At 37.0% G+C, this 17,561-nt stretch overlaps 2 protein-coding genes across 8 annotated transcripts; both read left to right on the forward strand.

Moving 5' to 3' along the window:
• The first annotated feature begins 4,293 nt into the window (after positions 1-4,293).
• Positions 4,294-9,223, forward strand: LOC147569994 (auxin response factor 2-like). Of its 4 annotated transcripts, none has more exons than XM_086656565.1 (15): positions 4,294-4,636; positions 4,900-5,019; positions 5,748-5,860; positions 6,013-6,108; positions 6,214-6,270; positions 6,353-6,508; positions 6,621-6,705; positions 6,838-6,928; positions 7,024-7,188; positions 7,271-7,387; positions 7,467-7,542; positions 7,624-7,798; positions 8,065-8,507; positions 8,638-8,828; positions 8,929-9,223. In XM_086656565.1, the coding sequence occupies exons 2-15, from the start codon at positions 4,914-4,916 to the stop codon at positions 9,023-9,025; spliced, it is 1,968 nt and encodes a 655-aa protein (XP_086512691.1). In that variant the 5' UTR covers positions 4,294-4,636; positions 4,900-4,913; the 3' UTR covers positions 9,026-9,223. The 4 variants fall into 4 exon arrangements, with proteins under 4 accessions (XP_086512691.1, XP_086512692.1, XP_086512690.1 ...); XM_086656566.1 differs by having other exon boundaries at positions 4,347-4,576; XM_086656564.1 differs by having other exon boundaries at positions 4,352-4,784.
• A 771-nt stretch (positions 9,224-9,994) lies between these two features.
• LOC147569995 (uncharacterized) lies at positions 9,995-17,122 on the forward strand. 4 transcript variants are annotated; one of them, XM_086656563.1, is made up of 5 exons: positions 9,995-10,426; positions 12,310-12,450; positions 13,045-13,204; positions 13,332-15,818; positions 15,891-17,122. In XM_086656563.1, the coding sequence occupies exons 4-5, from the start codon at positions 13,515-13,517 to the stop codon at positions 16,650-16,652; spliced, it is 3,066 nt and encodes a 1,021-aa protein (XP_086512689.1). In that variant the 5' UTR covers positions 9,995-10,426; positions 12,310-12,450; positions 13,045-13,204; positions 13,332-13,514; the 3' UTR covers positions 16,653-17,122. The 4 variants fall into 4 exon arrangements, with proteins under 4 accessions (XP_086512689.1, XP_086512686.1, XP_086512687.1 ...); XM_086656560.1 differs by having other exon boundaries at positions 9,995-10,187; positions 12,378-12,450; XM_086656561.1 differs by having other exon boundaries at positions 9,995-10,187; positions 12,378-12,450; positions 13,048-13,204.
• The last annotated feature ends 439 nt before the right edge of the window (positions 17,123-17,561 follow it).

Below are 17,561 nucleotides of genomic sequence, written 5' to 3' on the forward strand. Positions count from 1 at the left end.
TATATTTTGAAATGATTTTTCATTAGCTTTCTAACAAGATCCACTTTCAATACTTTTTTTTCAAAAAAAAATCCAGAAAAAAACGGTGTTTTTTCGCTTACAATATTCTGCAAACACGTGTTTGCACAATCTGTTCTGCAAACAACTGTTTGCACCAATCTGTTCTGCAAACATGTGTTTGCATTTGCGATATTGCAAACATGTGTTTGCATGTGCGATTTTGCAAACTGCGTTTGCATGTGCGATTTTGCAAACTGCGTTTGCATGTGCGAAAATGCAAACTGAGTTTGCATTTGCGAGATTACAAACTCAGTTTGCATTTGCGACATTACAAACTCAGTTTGCACACGTTTACATCTTCACAAATTGCTTAAAGCCAACTTTTGGATTCCAGCCAAGAACTTTCCTTGCTTTACTAGTATTGGTCTCTCCCTATATACGAAAATTTTCATTGTATTCATTAAATAAATAGTTTACATTTACAATTAATAGATACTCAAGAATTGATCATGTATGAAATATAAAAAGCTTTAAAAATTACAAACAACCTCACATAGAAAGAGTCCAAGTACAAATGCATATATGGTATGTCAATCAATAACTTTCAAATTCTTCACTCTACCTATCTCTAAGACTTACAATAAAATCTATCATTTATCTGACACTATCTAAACTTTAGAGATCAAAAGTGGAGCCCTACAAATTTTCAGCCCACCAAACAATTCCTGTCTCATCTCTTTGAAGCAAAACCCCAAAACTCGCTTAACTATTCAACAAAAAAATCTCAATGTTAAAAAAACCCTTAAAAGAAAAAGATAAAATAGACTCAAAAGTGATCACTCATTTCTGAAAAATAAAATAAAAAATCAGATAGATGGTTCTTTGCTGATACTAGTCCCACCGTTTTGAAGAACACTTTTTGGAGGACAACCCAAATGGTTAGGTTGGTGGAGGTGGAACAACATCTATGCATATGTTTCTCACAGTACTTTTGATTTGGAATAACATCTTTAGAACACCTCCATTTTTTTCCAAGTGTTCTTCTACATTTTCCTGGTTCTGCTTCCATATTGTTTCTATTATCAAAGTACATTACTTTACAACCTAAATCTGAAAAACACAAAAAAAAAACATAAAAATCTTGATGTTGTTGTTGGAGTTATTGCAGCATTGAAAGATAACTGCACAAGCATGGGTAAAATTTACGAACCCAACATTAAGTTGATGGCGGTGATGGTGATCTATTGGTGACATAACTGATAAGTAAGATCAATGGGAACAGGGAACCCAACATAAAGTTGCACCAAACCTCTAACTGAGTCTTAGCAGTTTGTTCAAGCCAAATTAAAATTGTCTCGTAAAGTTATCCGCAATATGGGTTGAGATATAATTCATACAAAATGATGTAAACTATTTCGGGCGCCATCAAGAAATCTTAACTTGAAGAACAAATTTTTTACTTTATTCACACCTTCTAAATTCCCAACATACTTCGCCTGATAAAAAACAACCAAAATTAATCACAACAGGATTACGAAAGAATTTTCACATTTCCATACTTGAGCTGAGCTTCAATATTCATCACAACAGGATGATCATAGCGACCAAAATTAATCTGGAGCTACTATGGACAACAAGATTCATAGATTAATTTGAATTATTAACCCATTTCTAAGAACATACCACTTTGCTTTAATGAAACTAAAAAGCCGAAAATTCACACACATTAAGCTGAGCATAAGAATAAGACCTGTAATCAGTCAAGCAGCTGATCCTTTGTATACCCCATCGTGTTCTCTCGCGCTCTCTAGACCTTCCTTCGCCGACTCTTTTATCTCTCTTTGCTTTAGGTGATCAATCAACCCAATTCTCATTACCTACTAATTGTTCAAATAGTTTCAAATATTTGCATACTGAGATACGTAAAAAGGCCAATAAAGGTTAATCTCATTTACTTCTACAAACTGAGTCATTTAATGTTATAGAAAGTAGTCTTCAAAGCATAGGGCGAAGGCATTTCAACACGAGTTCAAGTAACGTTACCTGAAGAAAAGCTTCGTCATATTCTCATAGTTATATGCGGCTTGAATCATGAAGATGAATTTATGATCCTCATGTCAACCCTTCTTAATCCCTATAATATTGAACATACCCTGGTATCATCGGGTTCCAAGTAACTGAGTTCTTTCCTAATCCCATCCGATCAAACAACTCTTTTGCTGCCATCAATTGCTCTGATTTACAATAAAACATCAATCATGCCATTCCAAGTAACTATGTCTTTGACTGGATTGGAAACGAAGATCCATCGAGCAGAATTCATGTCACCCAACTTGAAATAACAAGTCATCATGGTATTCCAAGAAGATGAGTTTCTTTAAGACATTTCATCAAACAAACTCCGAGCTTCAGTTACATAACCATGTTTTCCAAGTGCAGAAATCATCGCATTTTGTGCAATAACATCCCTCTCAGGCATTTCGTCAAACAATATCTTTGCAGAAACTAAATTCCTAGTTTTTGCACAAAAGTCGAGCAACCTAGTTTGCAAATACAAATCAAAATAAAAACCCATCTTTAAAATCTGACAATGGAAAGATTGTCCGAGTTGAGTAGCAGAAAGTGAAGCACAAGAACGAAGAATCATAGAGAAAGTTGTGTCATTGGGACGATCTTTCCCCGCAACATAATTTTGTACAAACTAAGAAATTCTTGACCAAAACCAGATTCTATGGATACCCTTATCACTGAATTCCATAAAGATGAGTTGGGTTTTTGTAGATTTTGTAACACAATCAAAGTGTAATCAAGTTTTTGGGATCTAAGACAGGAAGAAAGGAAGCTGAGCCAGAGAGGGTCTGAGTCGAGATATCCGTCTGTGACTATTTAGGCGTGAATTTGTTCCAATTGATTGAGGCAGAATCGAGACTTCTGGAGATGGAAGAGTATATAATCTCTGAGAGAAGAGAAATTCCTCGAAATCGAATTCATTAACACGACAATATCATGAAAGAGTCATTTTCAGTCGAGCAAGGGAGAGAGAGAGAGCAAAAAACATAAGAAGGGTAATATTGGAATAATAATAAAATTCTTTTAAAATTTTGACCTGATTAACAATTAAGCAAATTATTTTAAACTTAACTTCTAATTGGCTCTAATATTTTAATAGAAAATGACTAATATCAAAAGATGGAGGCTTTTTTAGTTATTATGAAATGTTTTGCTACCCAAATAGTCATTTTCTAATAGCATAAAAATATTTCATGTGAGTTTATGGGGGGGGGGGGGGGGCAAAATTTCATTTTCAATTACGTCATGCGGTTGTACTAGTATATATGTTTCTCCTCGATGACGATACTCTTATCTTAATTCCACTAGTAGTTTCACCTGCAGAAATAATTTACATTTGAATTCGATATCAGAACATCTATCTATAAAGTAAACAAATACTCGAATTTTTCGAATTCTAAGAAGAAGCATTGTGCAGAAAGGTCCCCAGTATAAAAGTATTTATGGACTTTTTAACTGAAGGGGTAAAAAGGTAAAAGACAAAGAAAGGTGACACAAAAGTTGGTAAAAGTGGGAAGGTAAAGGAGTGGCGTCGTTAAATGCTTGAGGCTCTTAAAAGCGCCGTTTATTTTGTATAGTGGGTAAACGGAAAAGTCGCCTTCATCATCAATTGAGTTTTGGACCTTTTCAATGCACGTGTCACTTTCACATTCCTCCTTCCTCATCCTCTAACCAGTAGTTATGCTCGGCTTACACACTCCCCTCCCTAATTTTTGCCACTGGCATGAGATCATGTCTTTAGGATTAGACACACTTACAATTTTATCTGACAAATAACCGACTGACATATTTTAATACTCAGAATTATCTATAAGTACGAACTTAGAAATTAAAACGAGTCTCCTCAGACTAAAAATCTCAACCAATCAAGTATCTCTTTGTCTTTATTTATTGATTTTGAATATTTTCTGGAGCAAGAATATGTGCGAAGTCGTTCTTTTATTCGATAGAGAGAGGGAACGATTCTACGGAAAAAAAAAGAGTTAGTAAAACATTAGACACTCCAATATGTAATTATACTTAGTTCCACTTAAGCAAATGCCCCTCCTCTATGATATATTTGCACCTTGGGACGTCGAAACCATTTGTATGGACTCGGTAATTAATACTCGCCTTTAACCAAAATTCTAGCCTATGTGGACTGAGGTGGCAGCTTATGGACACAACAAATCAATTTGTCATTGGTTCTTTTTTATTAAGACACCAATTTAAACAAATGAAAATGATATCTGATTTTGTATCCGGATACAAATCGGCAAAAGATATCAAATGACAAAGAATCATACCCAAATAGAGAGAAGAAACAAGAGAGAGAAACTATAAAGTTTCAAGTAGAGTACAAATTTTCTTTTTAGACTTGGCAATACAAAAAAAAAAAAAAGAAGAAGAAAGAAAAAAGAAAAAGAAGAAGAAATTTTTAACTCTTGGGGTTTAAAGAAGACGCGTGTGTACGGTTGAGAAGAGGCAGCAACAACAACATCAGCAAGCAGCAGAGAAATGGCAGCAGGTACCCTCCCTTTCCAGAGCAGGTTTTGCTGCAAGTGAAGCGTGACCAACGAATAGTAAGGCAAGAAGCGTTTTAAGCGTTACAAAATTGAAAATTCTAGAGAGAGAAAGAAAGAGAGTGGGTAATAAGAGTTTTTTTTTTAGAGAGAGAAAGTTACAAACTTTACTGTTTTGAAGAGAAATATATTGAAGAAAGAAATAGAGGGAAGGTGAATAGTTTTATAGTACTAATAAGTGGGGTTTGATTTTTTTTTTTTATTGCAGAGAAAGATTTTAAGGGTAAATCTCAATTTCTTCTTTATTTTTGTTGCATTTTGTTTCTAGAGTGAGAAAGAGAAATGGGTTTAGTTGGAGTAGTGAATGAGTTGAATTTGGAAGCAATGTTTCCAAAAATGGAAGGTTCTAGTTACCAAGAAGAAGAAGGTTTGCTTCCTCTAAATCAAGGTAACTAACTCTCTGTTTTTTTTTTGTTTTCTATTTGATTTGAAACTTGAGGTTGGAGTTCAAAGGAAAACAAAATCACAAATGGGTATATATTATTTTAGTAAATGATTTGGCTAAAGCCATTAAAAATTCTAAAAAGATTTTTTCCTGCATTTTTTTTTCTTTCTTTAATCAAAGACATTGAAAAGCTTAATCTGTTAAAAATGTATTTTAAAAGATTAGTACTATATGTTTTCATGTAGTTTTTGGGTTCATTCTAAGTGTTTCTTTACTCCTTGAAGTTTAAAAAGGAGATCCCTCACTTGAGTTAGTTTTCTCATTTCAGGGCTTCAGGCTCAATATACAGTATATGAAATGGTCTTAGTTAGTGTTAAGTCAGATTTAAAATCAGATTGAAGGTCTGAAATAACTCGAGTCAGATTTCAGAATGTTTGTGTTTGTTTGGCTTTGATTGTCTGAATGGCTAATTTGGGCTGATTTTGGGCCATTTGAGTCAGACGAGTTGGATTCGGACAACTAGAAAAAAACACCAACTTAGACTCTTAGATGATAGATTGAATTTTTAGTGTTCATTTAGGTTATTGATTCTCTCATTTATAAGATTTCTTTATTTTTTTGGCAAGTACTTCTTGTTTAGTTAGGATTTAGTAAATGCTAAGAAGATGAAGCATAGATGAAGTTCCTAAATTGTTCTATCTAACTATGGTATACTTTTATTATGATCTTAGATGAGAACGATGATCTCTATGCCGAACTTTGGCGTGCTTGTGCGGGTCCCCTTGTTAACGTTCCTCGAGTTGGAGAGAAGGTTTTCTATTTCCCCCAAGGTCACTTGGAACAGGTCCTTTCTAATCTTGAATGCCCTCTTGTCACATATATTGCCATTGTTGTTTCTTTTTTTTTTCTTTTGTACTTCTGATTTGCATGATTATTTTTCGATTTTATTTGTTATTTTCCTAGACCCAATTTGCATCGACTTTGATATTGATATAGGTCGAAGCATATACGAATCAAGAAGCTAGTATGCAAATGCCGAAGTACAATTTACCTTCCAAGATCCTTTGTAAGGTTGTAAATGTGCAGCTAAAGGTACATAAATATTTTTAAAACCTAGTGTTATTTTCATTAGACAGATATTTTTTTGTTACTAACTTCGCTTTTGACGATTCTTGTTATCCAATTTTGTTCGTTCAGGCGGAATTGGAGACTGATGAAGTGTTTGCGCAAGTGACATTACTTCCTGAGACAAAAGTCTGATATACTTGCTTGGTCTATTTGATTTCTTTTTTATTTCAATATGTATATGGCTATCGACTAATGAGAGAAATTATAGCAACAACCGGAGGCTAGTGTTGCGAGTGACACTCCAAAACCTGTGGCGGAGAACTGTGTGAACTCCTTTTGCAAGTCACTAACTGCATCTGATACAAGTACCCATGGTGGATTTTCTGTTTTGAAGCGACATGCTGACGAATGCCTTCCTAAGTTGGTAGGTATCTACGTATTTTTTCAGATAACAATTAAAATATTGTTTACCATATGAAGCTAATTCGACGGTTTATGAAGCCGAGCTATATATTGTTCACTTTTTCTTGTTGCAGGACATGTCACAACAACCACCATCACAGGAGCTCGTGGCTAGGGATTTGCATGGGATAGAGTGGCGTTTTCGCCATATATATCGTGGTAAAATTTTTACTAAATTCTTTATACATTTTAGCTGCGAGTTTTTCATTGCTCTCTTTAAAATTAGTCTCTTCTTTCATGCTGATGTCTATTAATAGCTTTTTGATTGTTGACTTTTTTTAACGGTTTCAGGTCAGCCGAAACGACACTTGCTTACATCTGGATGGAGTACTTTCGTGAGCTCAAAGATGCTTGTTGCTGGGGATACTTTTATTTTTCTAAGGTTGCCCCTTTTCTCGCGATCCTTCCTCCTATACCCGGACTGCCTAGCTTTAGTATTACTGCAACATTTGACACTCTTGGGTTGGTTACTTTTAGGGGCGAAAATGGAGAACTTCGGGTTGGGGTTCGACGTGCAATCAAGCTAAGAAAAAATATTTCTACATCGGTTATATCGAGTCACAGTATGCAGCTTGGGGTGCTTGCTACTGCATCTCATGCTATCTCTACTGGAACCATGTTCACTATATATTACCGCCCGAGGTGAGCAAAGAAATCTCAACTTCAGGAGTTGGCTTGAACGCTTTCTTACTTTGAACTTTATTTATTCACATGCGTTTCACAGGATAAGCCCCTCGGAATTTATAATTCCTTACGATCAATACATGAACTCAGTTAAGGACTATTCTATTGGATCAAGGTTCAAAATGAAGTTTGAGGGGGTAGAATGTCTTGAACAAAGGTAAACAACACATGGGTTTTCGAGATTCATCTTTAGGTTGTGAATATAAATTTGGAACTTCAGGATGGTGGTAAATCAGATTTGCAGGTACTGTTGTTGGTATTGTGGATATTGATCCAGTAAGGTGGCCCAATTCGGATTGGAAACGTCTCAGGGTAACTACTAGTTCTGTACTTGAGCTAGAAATTATGCATTTTTTTATGACATTTTGTGCTCTAAAATTTGCATATGTGTAGGTTCGATGGGATGAAGCGTCTGCAATCAACGCTCGTCCAGAAAGAGTTTCGTCATGGGAAATTGAAGAATCTATAGTCACTAACAAGAGGAATGCTTCGATTTTACCCCAACAACAAAAAAGAACCCGAACTCGTAATTCCTCATCCGTCGAATCATGTATTGTGATTGAAGATGGTTAGTTATCCTGATCTACCTTCCTTTCTGAAATAGATATACCCTTCAAAAAGTTCAGTCCGGATTCGTGCTCAATTAATAAGAAGCTCTTAGAATATTTTTGGATCGTATTCTCTGTTCTTTTTTGAAATTTTACTTAAGTTTACGGTTATTGTAGTAAGATAACATTCTATAGTTCTCTTATTGAAGTTTTGTGTTGCTCGATTGTATGCAGAAACAACTCACTTATTGGAAACTAATCTTCCTAGACTGGTTCAATTTCTCAGGTTCATCACAGAGTTCGATTGGGCCACCACCACCTAAAAGACACTCAGGGGTCTTGCAAGGTCAAGAAAGTGCAATAAGCGCTAACGAGTTGGGAATCAGGGATGCATCGGTGCCGCCATCCTTATCTCCACCGAACCACCAGTTAGGTCAGACTCAAGTAGAGTCGGTGGAGTCAGAGAGTATCTTCAACTTTAACAAGGATGACCCATCAAATCCGAGACCTTTCAGCAAATTACCTCGCAAGTGCATGCTTTTTGGTGTTGATTTAGTGAATACTTCTCCATCTGAGTCTGAATTACCAGATGCTGTTCCTCCATCACTATCACCTCCGGATACCACAGAGACGGACCAACTTCTCAACCCGTCGAGGACTACTATGCTATCTGATTCAAGTGCTTCAGAGCGTGGGAACTGTTCGTTCACCAGTCGAAGTTGCACCAAGGTAAAGATCTCTAACATGACCCATGGTTTCAAACTGCGATTTGTAGTAAAACACAATCATTTTGTGTTTCTTGTGTTTTGAGGAATACACGTGATCTGTTTTCGATTCGAATTTGCTACTTCTTTTTTAGGTTCACAAGTATGGAATAGCTCTTGGTAGATCTGTGGACCTTATGAAATTCAACGGATATGATGAACTTATAAGCGAGCTAGATCGAATGTTTGATTTCAAAGGCGAACTGATCAAACCGAATAATGGGTGGAATGTCATATACATTGACAATGAAGGGGACACAATGCTTATTGGTGATTACCCGTGGCAGTTAAGTATATCTTCCAAATTCCCTTTCTCTCCCTGTCTCTTTGCTTCTTTTCGTTCGTTCTTTCTCCTAATTGTTTATAGATCATTTGTTTGCTTATAGGGAATTTCGAATGATGGCACAAAAATTATTCATTTATCCAAAGGAAGAAGTCGACAAGTTGAACCCTCGCTCATCTAATCCAATACCTATACCGTAATTTCTTGTCTTGTTACAAGGTGTTGTTGGTGTTTATATTTTGTGGTCCATTAGTAAGTAACGTGTAAAGACGAAAAACGGGCAGATGTTTTTCACCTATTTTCGGTTGGTAACAAAACTTGAAGCTCAACTAACTCAACTGTTTTGTGAGGACATGAGATCTATTCTAATTTTGCTAATATATATGATTTTTGATCAACTGTGGTTCAATATTTTGTGTTCCTAAGCACAAGGAACTGGGAGAGGTTGAATTCTTATTGGTCTGTGTGTTTTTCTTATTTGTATTTGGTCCAACAACCAAACCTTTGGGACTAATATGGAGGCTCACTTACTCATCCCCCTATCACTATTTAGGGGAAGTCTAGGACCTAGTACTAGGTGTACTTTAAAAAAAACATTGGTTCGCTAAAGCCCCCTAGACTCTGTTAAATTTATCACAATCGCTAGAACTTATGGATTTTCACTTGAAAACCAACCTTGGATTAGTTCAACAAAAAAAAAAAAAAAAAAACCTTGGATTTTCACTTAAAAAGGAACCTTGAACATCCCAATTATTAGAGTGAATTCCAACCACTACATCAAGTAGTAATGGACAATTTCCCATTAGTACAATTAAACATAAATTCTGAATAGCCTTTGACTCTTCATACAAACTTGCGCACAAACTAACTATGTAAAATCCTGTAATACAAACTCGTGGTGGTCTTATTACCCGCACAGTTTAAAAAAAATACGCGACTACATTTGATAAAAAAATTGGACATGTTTGATGAACATAACTATATTCCTCACTTCAACACTTCTAGTGTTGGTGACTAATTTTTTGAGAGGAAGTTTTCTCATGAAATTCTTAGGAAATAAGTTAATCTCACTGCCAATCAAACACACCCTAACTCATGAAAGGCAATAATTTATCACGTTGACTGCCCGTACCTACAAATTTTCAATATTTCTAGGGGCTTCCTATAGAAATGAAGAGTAGAAGGGTTGGAAAGAAGAAGATGAAGAATCTCGAGGACTCTTTCTCCTTTTAATTTCCCCCCCCTTCCTCCCTTCCTTCTTTTTCTTCCCGCTGCCTCTCTCTCTCTCTCTCTCTCTCTCTACCCAATCATTCGCTCAGAGAGAGAGACACAACACTTTCTCTCTCTTCAACAAGTAAACTAGTAAGTTATTTTTGCCCTAACTTCGTTTTCTTCAATAACTGCTTCCTATTATTGTTCGTCACAATGTCGTAATTTTTTAGGGTTTTTTTTTAATCTCACTTTAGGGTTTTAAATTGCAAGAGTTTCTCTTATTGTTTCAATTACATTCCCGCTTATTTTTCAACCTTTTCGTTTCATTTTAGGGTTTACTTTTGTATAAAGGGCTTTTTAGTAGTTAGGTTGATTTTTTTTTTCTTCTGGTCTGTTTGATTTTATTTGACTTGCATGGGTGAATCTATTTGTAACTTTATATTAATGACTTGCTACTACTGTTGCTTTTGACTTGGGGGTTTTGATCTGTTTAGGTCTAGGGTTTTGTTCTGCTTTTGATTTTCGTTTGTGGGTTACTAATTAATTTAGGAGATTATATATTTGTGAAAATGAAGGTCTTTTAGTGGAAGATTTAATTCAGCTTTATATGTATTTGGTTTCTAAAAGTTCCGATTCCGTGTCATGATGAAAGTTTGTATCTGGTGTTCCATCAAAATATTGTTATGTTTTTATAATCTGTTCATGCAATTCATCTACTTTGTTGCTTATTTTTGTATATTCCAGAAATACAACAAGATTTAGTGTTGCAGATTGTTTTTTTTACATGGACTCGAAAAGTCATTACATCAATATGGCATGAATAAATACATGAATTGGATAAGCCCTATAACTACCATCATCGAAGACATCTTGGGCCCTTAAGGTCATATAAAGACCCTTAAGGCGATCCTAGGGGCATGAGAGCCCATTCTTGCATTTACTTTATTTATATCCCTTTAAGACAAGTCAATAAGTTGATAATGGCAGATTCCACTTCCATTATGAACTTAACTTGTGACCTATGAGTTTTCGGAGTAGATACACACCAACTTGGCCCAACTAGGATTGTAAGCTAGGTTTTTGGCTCTTTTTTAAATTTTATATTGGGTTCTCTTTCACCCTCAGTTAAAACTGCAACTATTTCTTGACAATGTTTGGTCACATATTTATAGAGATTCGCATGCTCAGTTTTGTGTTCCTCTCTTCTGTTTATTGTGATTAAATATGGTGACAAACTGTTATCGTATAGATCTTGTAAATAGAACATGATACTCAATACATTGCATTGTGTGGCATGTAGTTAGTAAGATGTAAGATAAGAGGTCAGGGAAGTCGATGTGAAGTTCCCTACAGAAGTGCTTGGGTAGGTTTTTTCTGCACTATCATATAACACATGATTCCAACAAAAAACACAGATATTATTGGGGTAGACTGTGACACATATTAGCTGGAGTGCGCAAGCAGAAGTTGACATAACTTGCCTTGATGAATAGAAAAAACTATGTACGTGTAAATTTATAGAGATGGCAATAAACAGAAAAGGTAGAGTGTGCGCGCCGAAGGTTAGATTAGACCATGATCTAGATAGTGTGCACGCGTAATGCAGTTAACTGGCTGAGCAACGTTTAGGCAACCACCCTTTGACACCACTTTGTTGAAAGGACTCCATGTTGTGTTCAAACACCCACCTTTCGGATTTAGCGCCTTCTTGAGTGGTGTAAGAGATTTAGTTCTTGGTCACTCAGACAAGTTTTTCTTGTACAGACTCACTCACTCACACACACACACACAGTAGTATATCTTTATCTATGATTCCATTCGTTAATTTGTCATATATATGATATAATGCATATTAGATGGCCATGTGTCGCTATAACCCTTAGTTTTAATAATATAGTATGGGTGCAGCGCTTCGTGCTGCCAGTCAACTACATCGCAGTTTACAAACTACGATCATATGTTAAATATCTATATCGTGTTTGACGGTTGGGTATCAATGAGGAGCCTACTGGTATTGAAATTGATTACATGTTTTAGACTTTAGTTAATATCTATAAATATAATTAGTAGACTATATTTTAGAGGAGAGGAAGTTAAAGAAGGAAGTTGTTACCTGGGGTGCTCTAATGACAAATGCTAGAGAATATATCTATCTTAGTAACTTATGTATTTGTTTTGTTGTCATTTTAATGTATTATCGTTTTGAAGTGGATAGTTCACGATACTCATTTACTGGAATACAATAAATTAATTTTTCTTACAATCTCTATAGTTGCTTTTCTATAAACTGTACTATTTCACTAGTTTCTTCGGACTTGTAAAAATTTTGGGATTTCGCAGATTCTGCAATCTAGGGCTGTGGTTTCTTCCGTAGCTGCTTCCACCATCAAAGTGAAAGCAACTATTTTCTTGGGTAAAATCTACTCTGCAATCACATTGATAGTTATATCGTATGGGTTGCTTTGCTTATTGGATTTTTGCTGTGTTTGTTAAACGTGCTTTGCAGATCATTTTTCTCGGTTTCATTTTTGTTTGATAAAATTTATTACTAAACAAGGCAATATTTTGTTTGGATCATCCCTATTGATGTTAATTTTCTCTATTTTGCTTGGAAAAAGATGAGCATTTTTAAGAAGGGGAGAAAACTATTTTTTGCACATGATTCCCAATGCCATGTTGGTAATTGGAAGTTTGGAAGGATCTAAATAAGGCAATCCGTAAGGGTGGTAACTGGTAACATGGCATTTGAGAAAACTAAATTAGCTACTCTCCACTTTTTCCCCTGGTATAAGGAAAACAATGTATGCATCATGTGTCCTATAGGGTGTTTTACTTTCTCAAATGCGTCAGTCAAAACAGTGTGAGTTATCTCATGGCCGTGGAGTTTGCCTTAGTGTCTTTTTGGGTCTACATTATTGTAGATCTCTAGTACTTCTAATCCTTTATCTTGTTTTGTAATATTCTTGAAGTTAAATAAAATCAAATTTATTTCGATTTTTCTGAGCAGAAGTTCGGTACTTAATTCGAAGCTCCTTCTACCCACTTGGTTGCTGTCTGTGGTTATTTTTGCTACATTAACAAGCTATATGTGAGGACATAGGCCGTGAGCGGCGTTTGTTCCCTCAACTGTGTTAAGACCATTAACATTCAGGGACTTAAGTTCTCAGGTAAAAATCTAGTCACTTGTACACTGAACTCCCAATCGTTAAACAGGCATCCGTATTTCTGTTTGTATAGCGTCTCTTCCTGATGCAATTAAATTGGATACTGAGTTTCTTTTCTTTATTGGTGCAGAAAATCTGTACTTATCTGCTGCTTAGTGTGGGCGTACCATTGGAGTCTGAAGTCATTGTGTCACACAAAGCTTTTTAAGAAGGCAATGGGCCTTATTCAACCAGACATGCAGAAGATTTGCATCATCTGACACACTACCTATGTGAAAATAAGTTTTGGTTTTATTCAGCTTCTGCATACACAATGGAGTGCAACAGAGAAGAGGCAATAAGAGCCAAGGAACTTGCAGAAAAGAAGATGGAAACCAAGGATTTTATGGCAGCCAGAAGAATTGTCATTAAAGCTCAACAACTCTATCCAAGTCTTGAAAACATCTCCCAAATGCAAGCAGTGTGTGATGTCCATTGTTCTGCTGAGCACAAGGTAGCGGGGACCGAGACGGACTGGTATGGAGTCCTTCAAATTCAGCAGACTGCGGATGAGACTACCATTAAGAAACAGTACAGAAAGCTTGCTCTCCTACTCCATCCTGACAAGAACAAGTTTCCTGGGGCAGAAGCTGCCTTCAAACTTATTGGGGAAGCACAAAGGCTTCTTTCTGATCCCACAAAGCGGAGATTACATGACATGAAACGTACTCAAACCACCCAGAAAACTGCTTTACCCAAGCAGTCTCAGCCACCAGCAAGTAGGAACTCTCACGCTGGCAAACAACCTGGAGTACCTAAAAATCATGTCAGTGCTGGTACTGCGCAATTCACAACCATGAATCCTCATCAGCAAAAACAACAGCAGCAAGCTCAACCGGGGGTCTCCAACCAACAGACGTTCTGGACTTCGTGTCCTTATTGTAGTATAAGGTACCAATATTACAGAAACATTGTGAATAGAGCTCTGCGCTGTCAAAATTGTTTGAAGACATTTGTTGCTTACGATTTGGATGCTCGTGGAATGCCGCAGGGGGCTACCAATCCACCTTTTGTGCAAAATAAAGAGGGTCCCAGTCGAGATGGTCAAAAGATAGGGCCAGAAAGTACGGTTAGGAATTTTTCTTTTAATACGGGATCTCAGGGAAGCCATGTCAATATGGAAAAAGTGTCACAACCAAAGACAGGAGGTACTTCAAGCGTCGGTGGGGATTCTAAGATGAAAGTAAAAGAAGAAGTCAATGTTCGGAAGGAAGATGGAAAGGAAGGAAAGGAGATACCCGTGGAACCTAAACCTTCTAAAAACACAAACAGGAAGCGGGGAAGGAAGTCAGGAGAGGAGTCAAGTGAGAGTTGTGACACTGAAAGTAGCACTGACATTGAAAATGATATTGACCATGTTACAGGATTCACCAGTGGAGATAATCCTCGAAGATCGTCTCGGCAGAAGCAGCAGGTTCGTTATAATGAAGGTGCAAGTGACGACGAAAACATTGGAGGTTCCTCAAAAAGGACAAAGCAGAATATAGCACCCGATGCTACAAGAGAAAGGTGTGAACCATCTACAGGAGCAGACTTTAGTAGAAATGATAAGCCGTTATATAGCTCTTCTGATTTCAAGGAAGACAAGGTGGAGAAACAGAAAGTGAGTGCATCTCTTCAAGAAGGTCTTCCCAATGGAAATGAAAAAACTGAGGAATGTAAGAAAAACGGAAAACAAGCTGTTAGTTCGGATGACGATAAGGGAACTGAATCTGCCAATGAATCTGAACCAGATGTCGTTGAAGTCCCAGATCCAGATTTCTACGACTTTGATCGGGATAAGAAGGAAGAGTGCTTTGCAGTAGATCAAATGTGGGCTGTTTATGATGATTTAGATGGCATGCCTAGATTTTATGCAATAATCAGAAAAGTGTTCCCACATGGTTTCAGGGTTCGAATCACTTGGTTAGAACCTTTTTCTTATGAGCAAGAAGAGGTTACTTGGATCAATGCAAAATTACCCGTTGCATGTTGTAAGTACAGACATGAGAAGACGGAAGAAACTGAAAATATTGGTATGTTCTCTCATAGAGTTGAGTGGGAAAAAGGCACCTCTAGAGGTTCTTACGGGATATATCCTCGAAAAGGTGAAACTTGGGCTCTATTTAAAAACTGGAATATTAAATGGAGCTCTCGTCCAGATAATCATAGAAAGTACGAGTATGAGTTTGTGGAAGTGCTGTCAGATTATAACAACGAAGCAGGGATATGCGTTGCGTATTTGGTTAAGATAAAAGGTTTTGTTAGTCTTTTTAAGCCAACTGCACAAGATCAGAATGTTTCCTTTCAGATACCACCAAAGGAAATGCTCAGATTTGCGCACAGGGTTCCTTCATTTAGAACGAATGGTACAGAACGTGAAGATGTCCCAAAAGGGTATTATGAACTTGATCCTGCTTCCTTGCCTGCTAATATGGAAGAAATGCCTGATTCTGTAGATGTGAATGCAAAAAGGGGAGATGTTGCCACAGATTCAAAAAGTGGAAATCAGTCTCCTTTCTCAAATGGGTGCAATAGGGAGCAGAAAACTGAAGACATTTCTGGCACTAGGGAGAAAGAGTCTGGTGGTTCAGATCAGGTGAAAAGTTGTGGTGTCTCAGATGCGAAAGATAGTGGTGCGCGTGAGAAAGAGTCTGGTGGTTCAGATCAGGTGAAAAGTTGTGGTGTCTCAGATGCGAAAGATAGTGGTGCGCGTGAGACTGCCTCTTCATCCGAAAATATGGACCCCCATGAACTGCCGGAGACTGTGTTTTACAATTTTGAGGGCGACAAATCTCATGATAAGTTTCAGTCTGGTCAGATATGGGCTTTATATTGCGATTTGGATGCCTTGCCCAAGTTCTACGCTCAGATAAAGAGGGTTGAGTTAACTCCTGATTTCAAATTGAATATCAGGTGGCTTGAATCCAGTAGTCTACCAAAGAATGCTATTCAGTGGCTTGACAAGGGTATGCCTATTTGCTCTGGGACTTTCGCTAGTGGTGATAATAACGAGTTTAACGACACTGCTGCTTTCTCTCATCAGTCAAGAGGGGTAACAACTTGTAAAAAAAACAAGTTCGAGATCTACCCAAGGAAAGGAGAGGTATGGGCATTATATAAGAACTTCAATTCCGAATGGTCATGTTCAGATCTGAATAAATGTGAGTACGAGATCGTTGAAGTCCTACAGGAGAAAGTTTCGACAATTCAAGTTTCTGTATTACAACAAGTATCTGGTTATGAAACAGTTTTCCGAAGTGAAAGTGAAGCAGGGCAGGGCTCTATTATTGACATACCAAGGGTCGAATTGCTTAGATTCTCTCACCAAGTTCCTGCATTCCGTCTGACAGAGGAAGGAAATGGAAGACTTCAAGGATGTTTGGAGCTAGATCCGAAAGCATTGCCTGTGGATTTTTTTAATTCTAAGTGAAGACCAAAGACCTGAAGAAGCACACAAAGTATGTCTGTATGAATCTGCCTGGTCATGAGTAAAACTCGATAAGAATCTGTAGGTTGGTTCATTGCAGATGGCGAAGTATGGAAAATCCCGTTTTGTTGATTTTGATCATCTCTGCTCAGTATATTCAGCTCTGGGTGGCAGTTAGTTATCATGGGTCTCTAACAATTTCACCCGCTTTCCTGGCCAGGTAAAGTGGTATTAATATCTTATGATTATGTTTTTTTTTTTGGTCATTGAAGTAGGTAAAATGTAGGTCATTTTGGGGGAAGAAAAACTGTATTAAGGATATGTTAAATTCTAAGTTTTGTTTCAGCAGATGTAGTACTTCTGCTGTGATTTATAGAGTACTTTCAGTGCAGTTGTACATGTAAGAAGAAAAAGACTCCGTTTTCTCCCGAACTTGAAAAACTATCCCTCAAAGTTATGCTTCTTTAGCTTTAGGTGCTGTTTGTTTTTTGTTTTTTTTCAGATCTGAAATCTGAATTGGTATCAATTCAGATTTCAGATGTTTGTTTTTCTTATTTGTAAAAATCTGAAATGTCAGCTGAATCAACTAAATGTCTGAATTGACTGAAAAAAGACCCACATTTTTCAGACTTCAAAATAAGTCTGAAACCAATGCCAAAATCTGAATTTGTGTTAATTTACACTAATAACCCCTTGAATTAAAAAACTTCCACCACCAACACCACCACCACCACCACCACCACCACCACCACCACCACAACAGAACCAGCACCACTAACCACCACCACCTCCACCACAACAGAACCAACACCACTAACCATCACAAAACCACCACCAGAGAACCACCAACACCACAGAACTGCTAACCACCACTAACCACCACCACCACCACCAACAACCACCACCACCGAA

This window comes from Eschscholzia californica, unplaced genomic scaffold, assembly GCF_041429995.1.
Source record: "Eschscholzia californica isolate CP2 unplaced genomic scaffold, dmEscCali1.0.p SCAF_1, whole genome shotgun sequence".
NCBI lineage: Eukaryota > Viridiplantae > Streptophyta > Magnoliopsida > Ranunculales > Papaveraceae > Eschscholzia > Eschscholzia californica.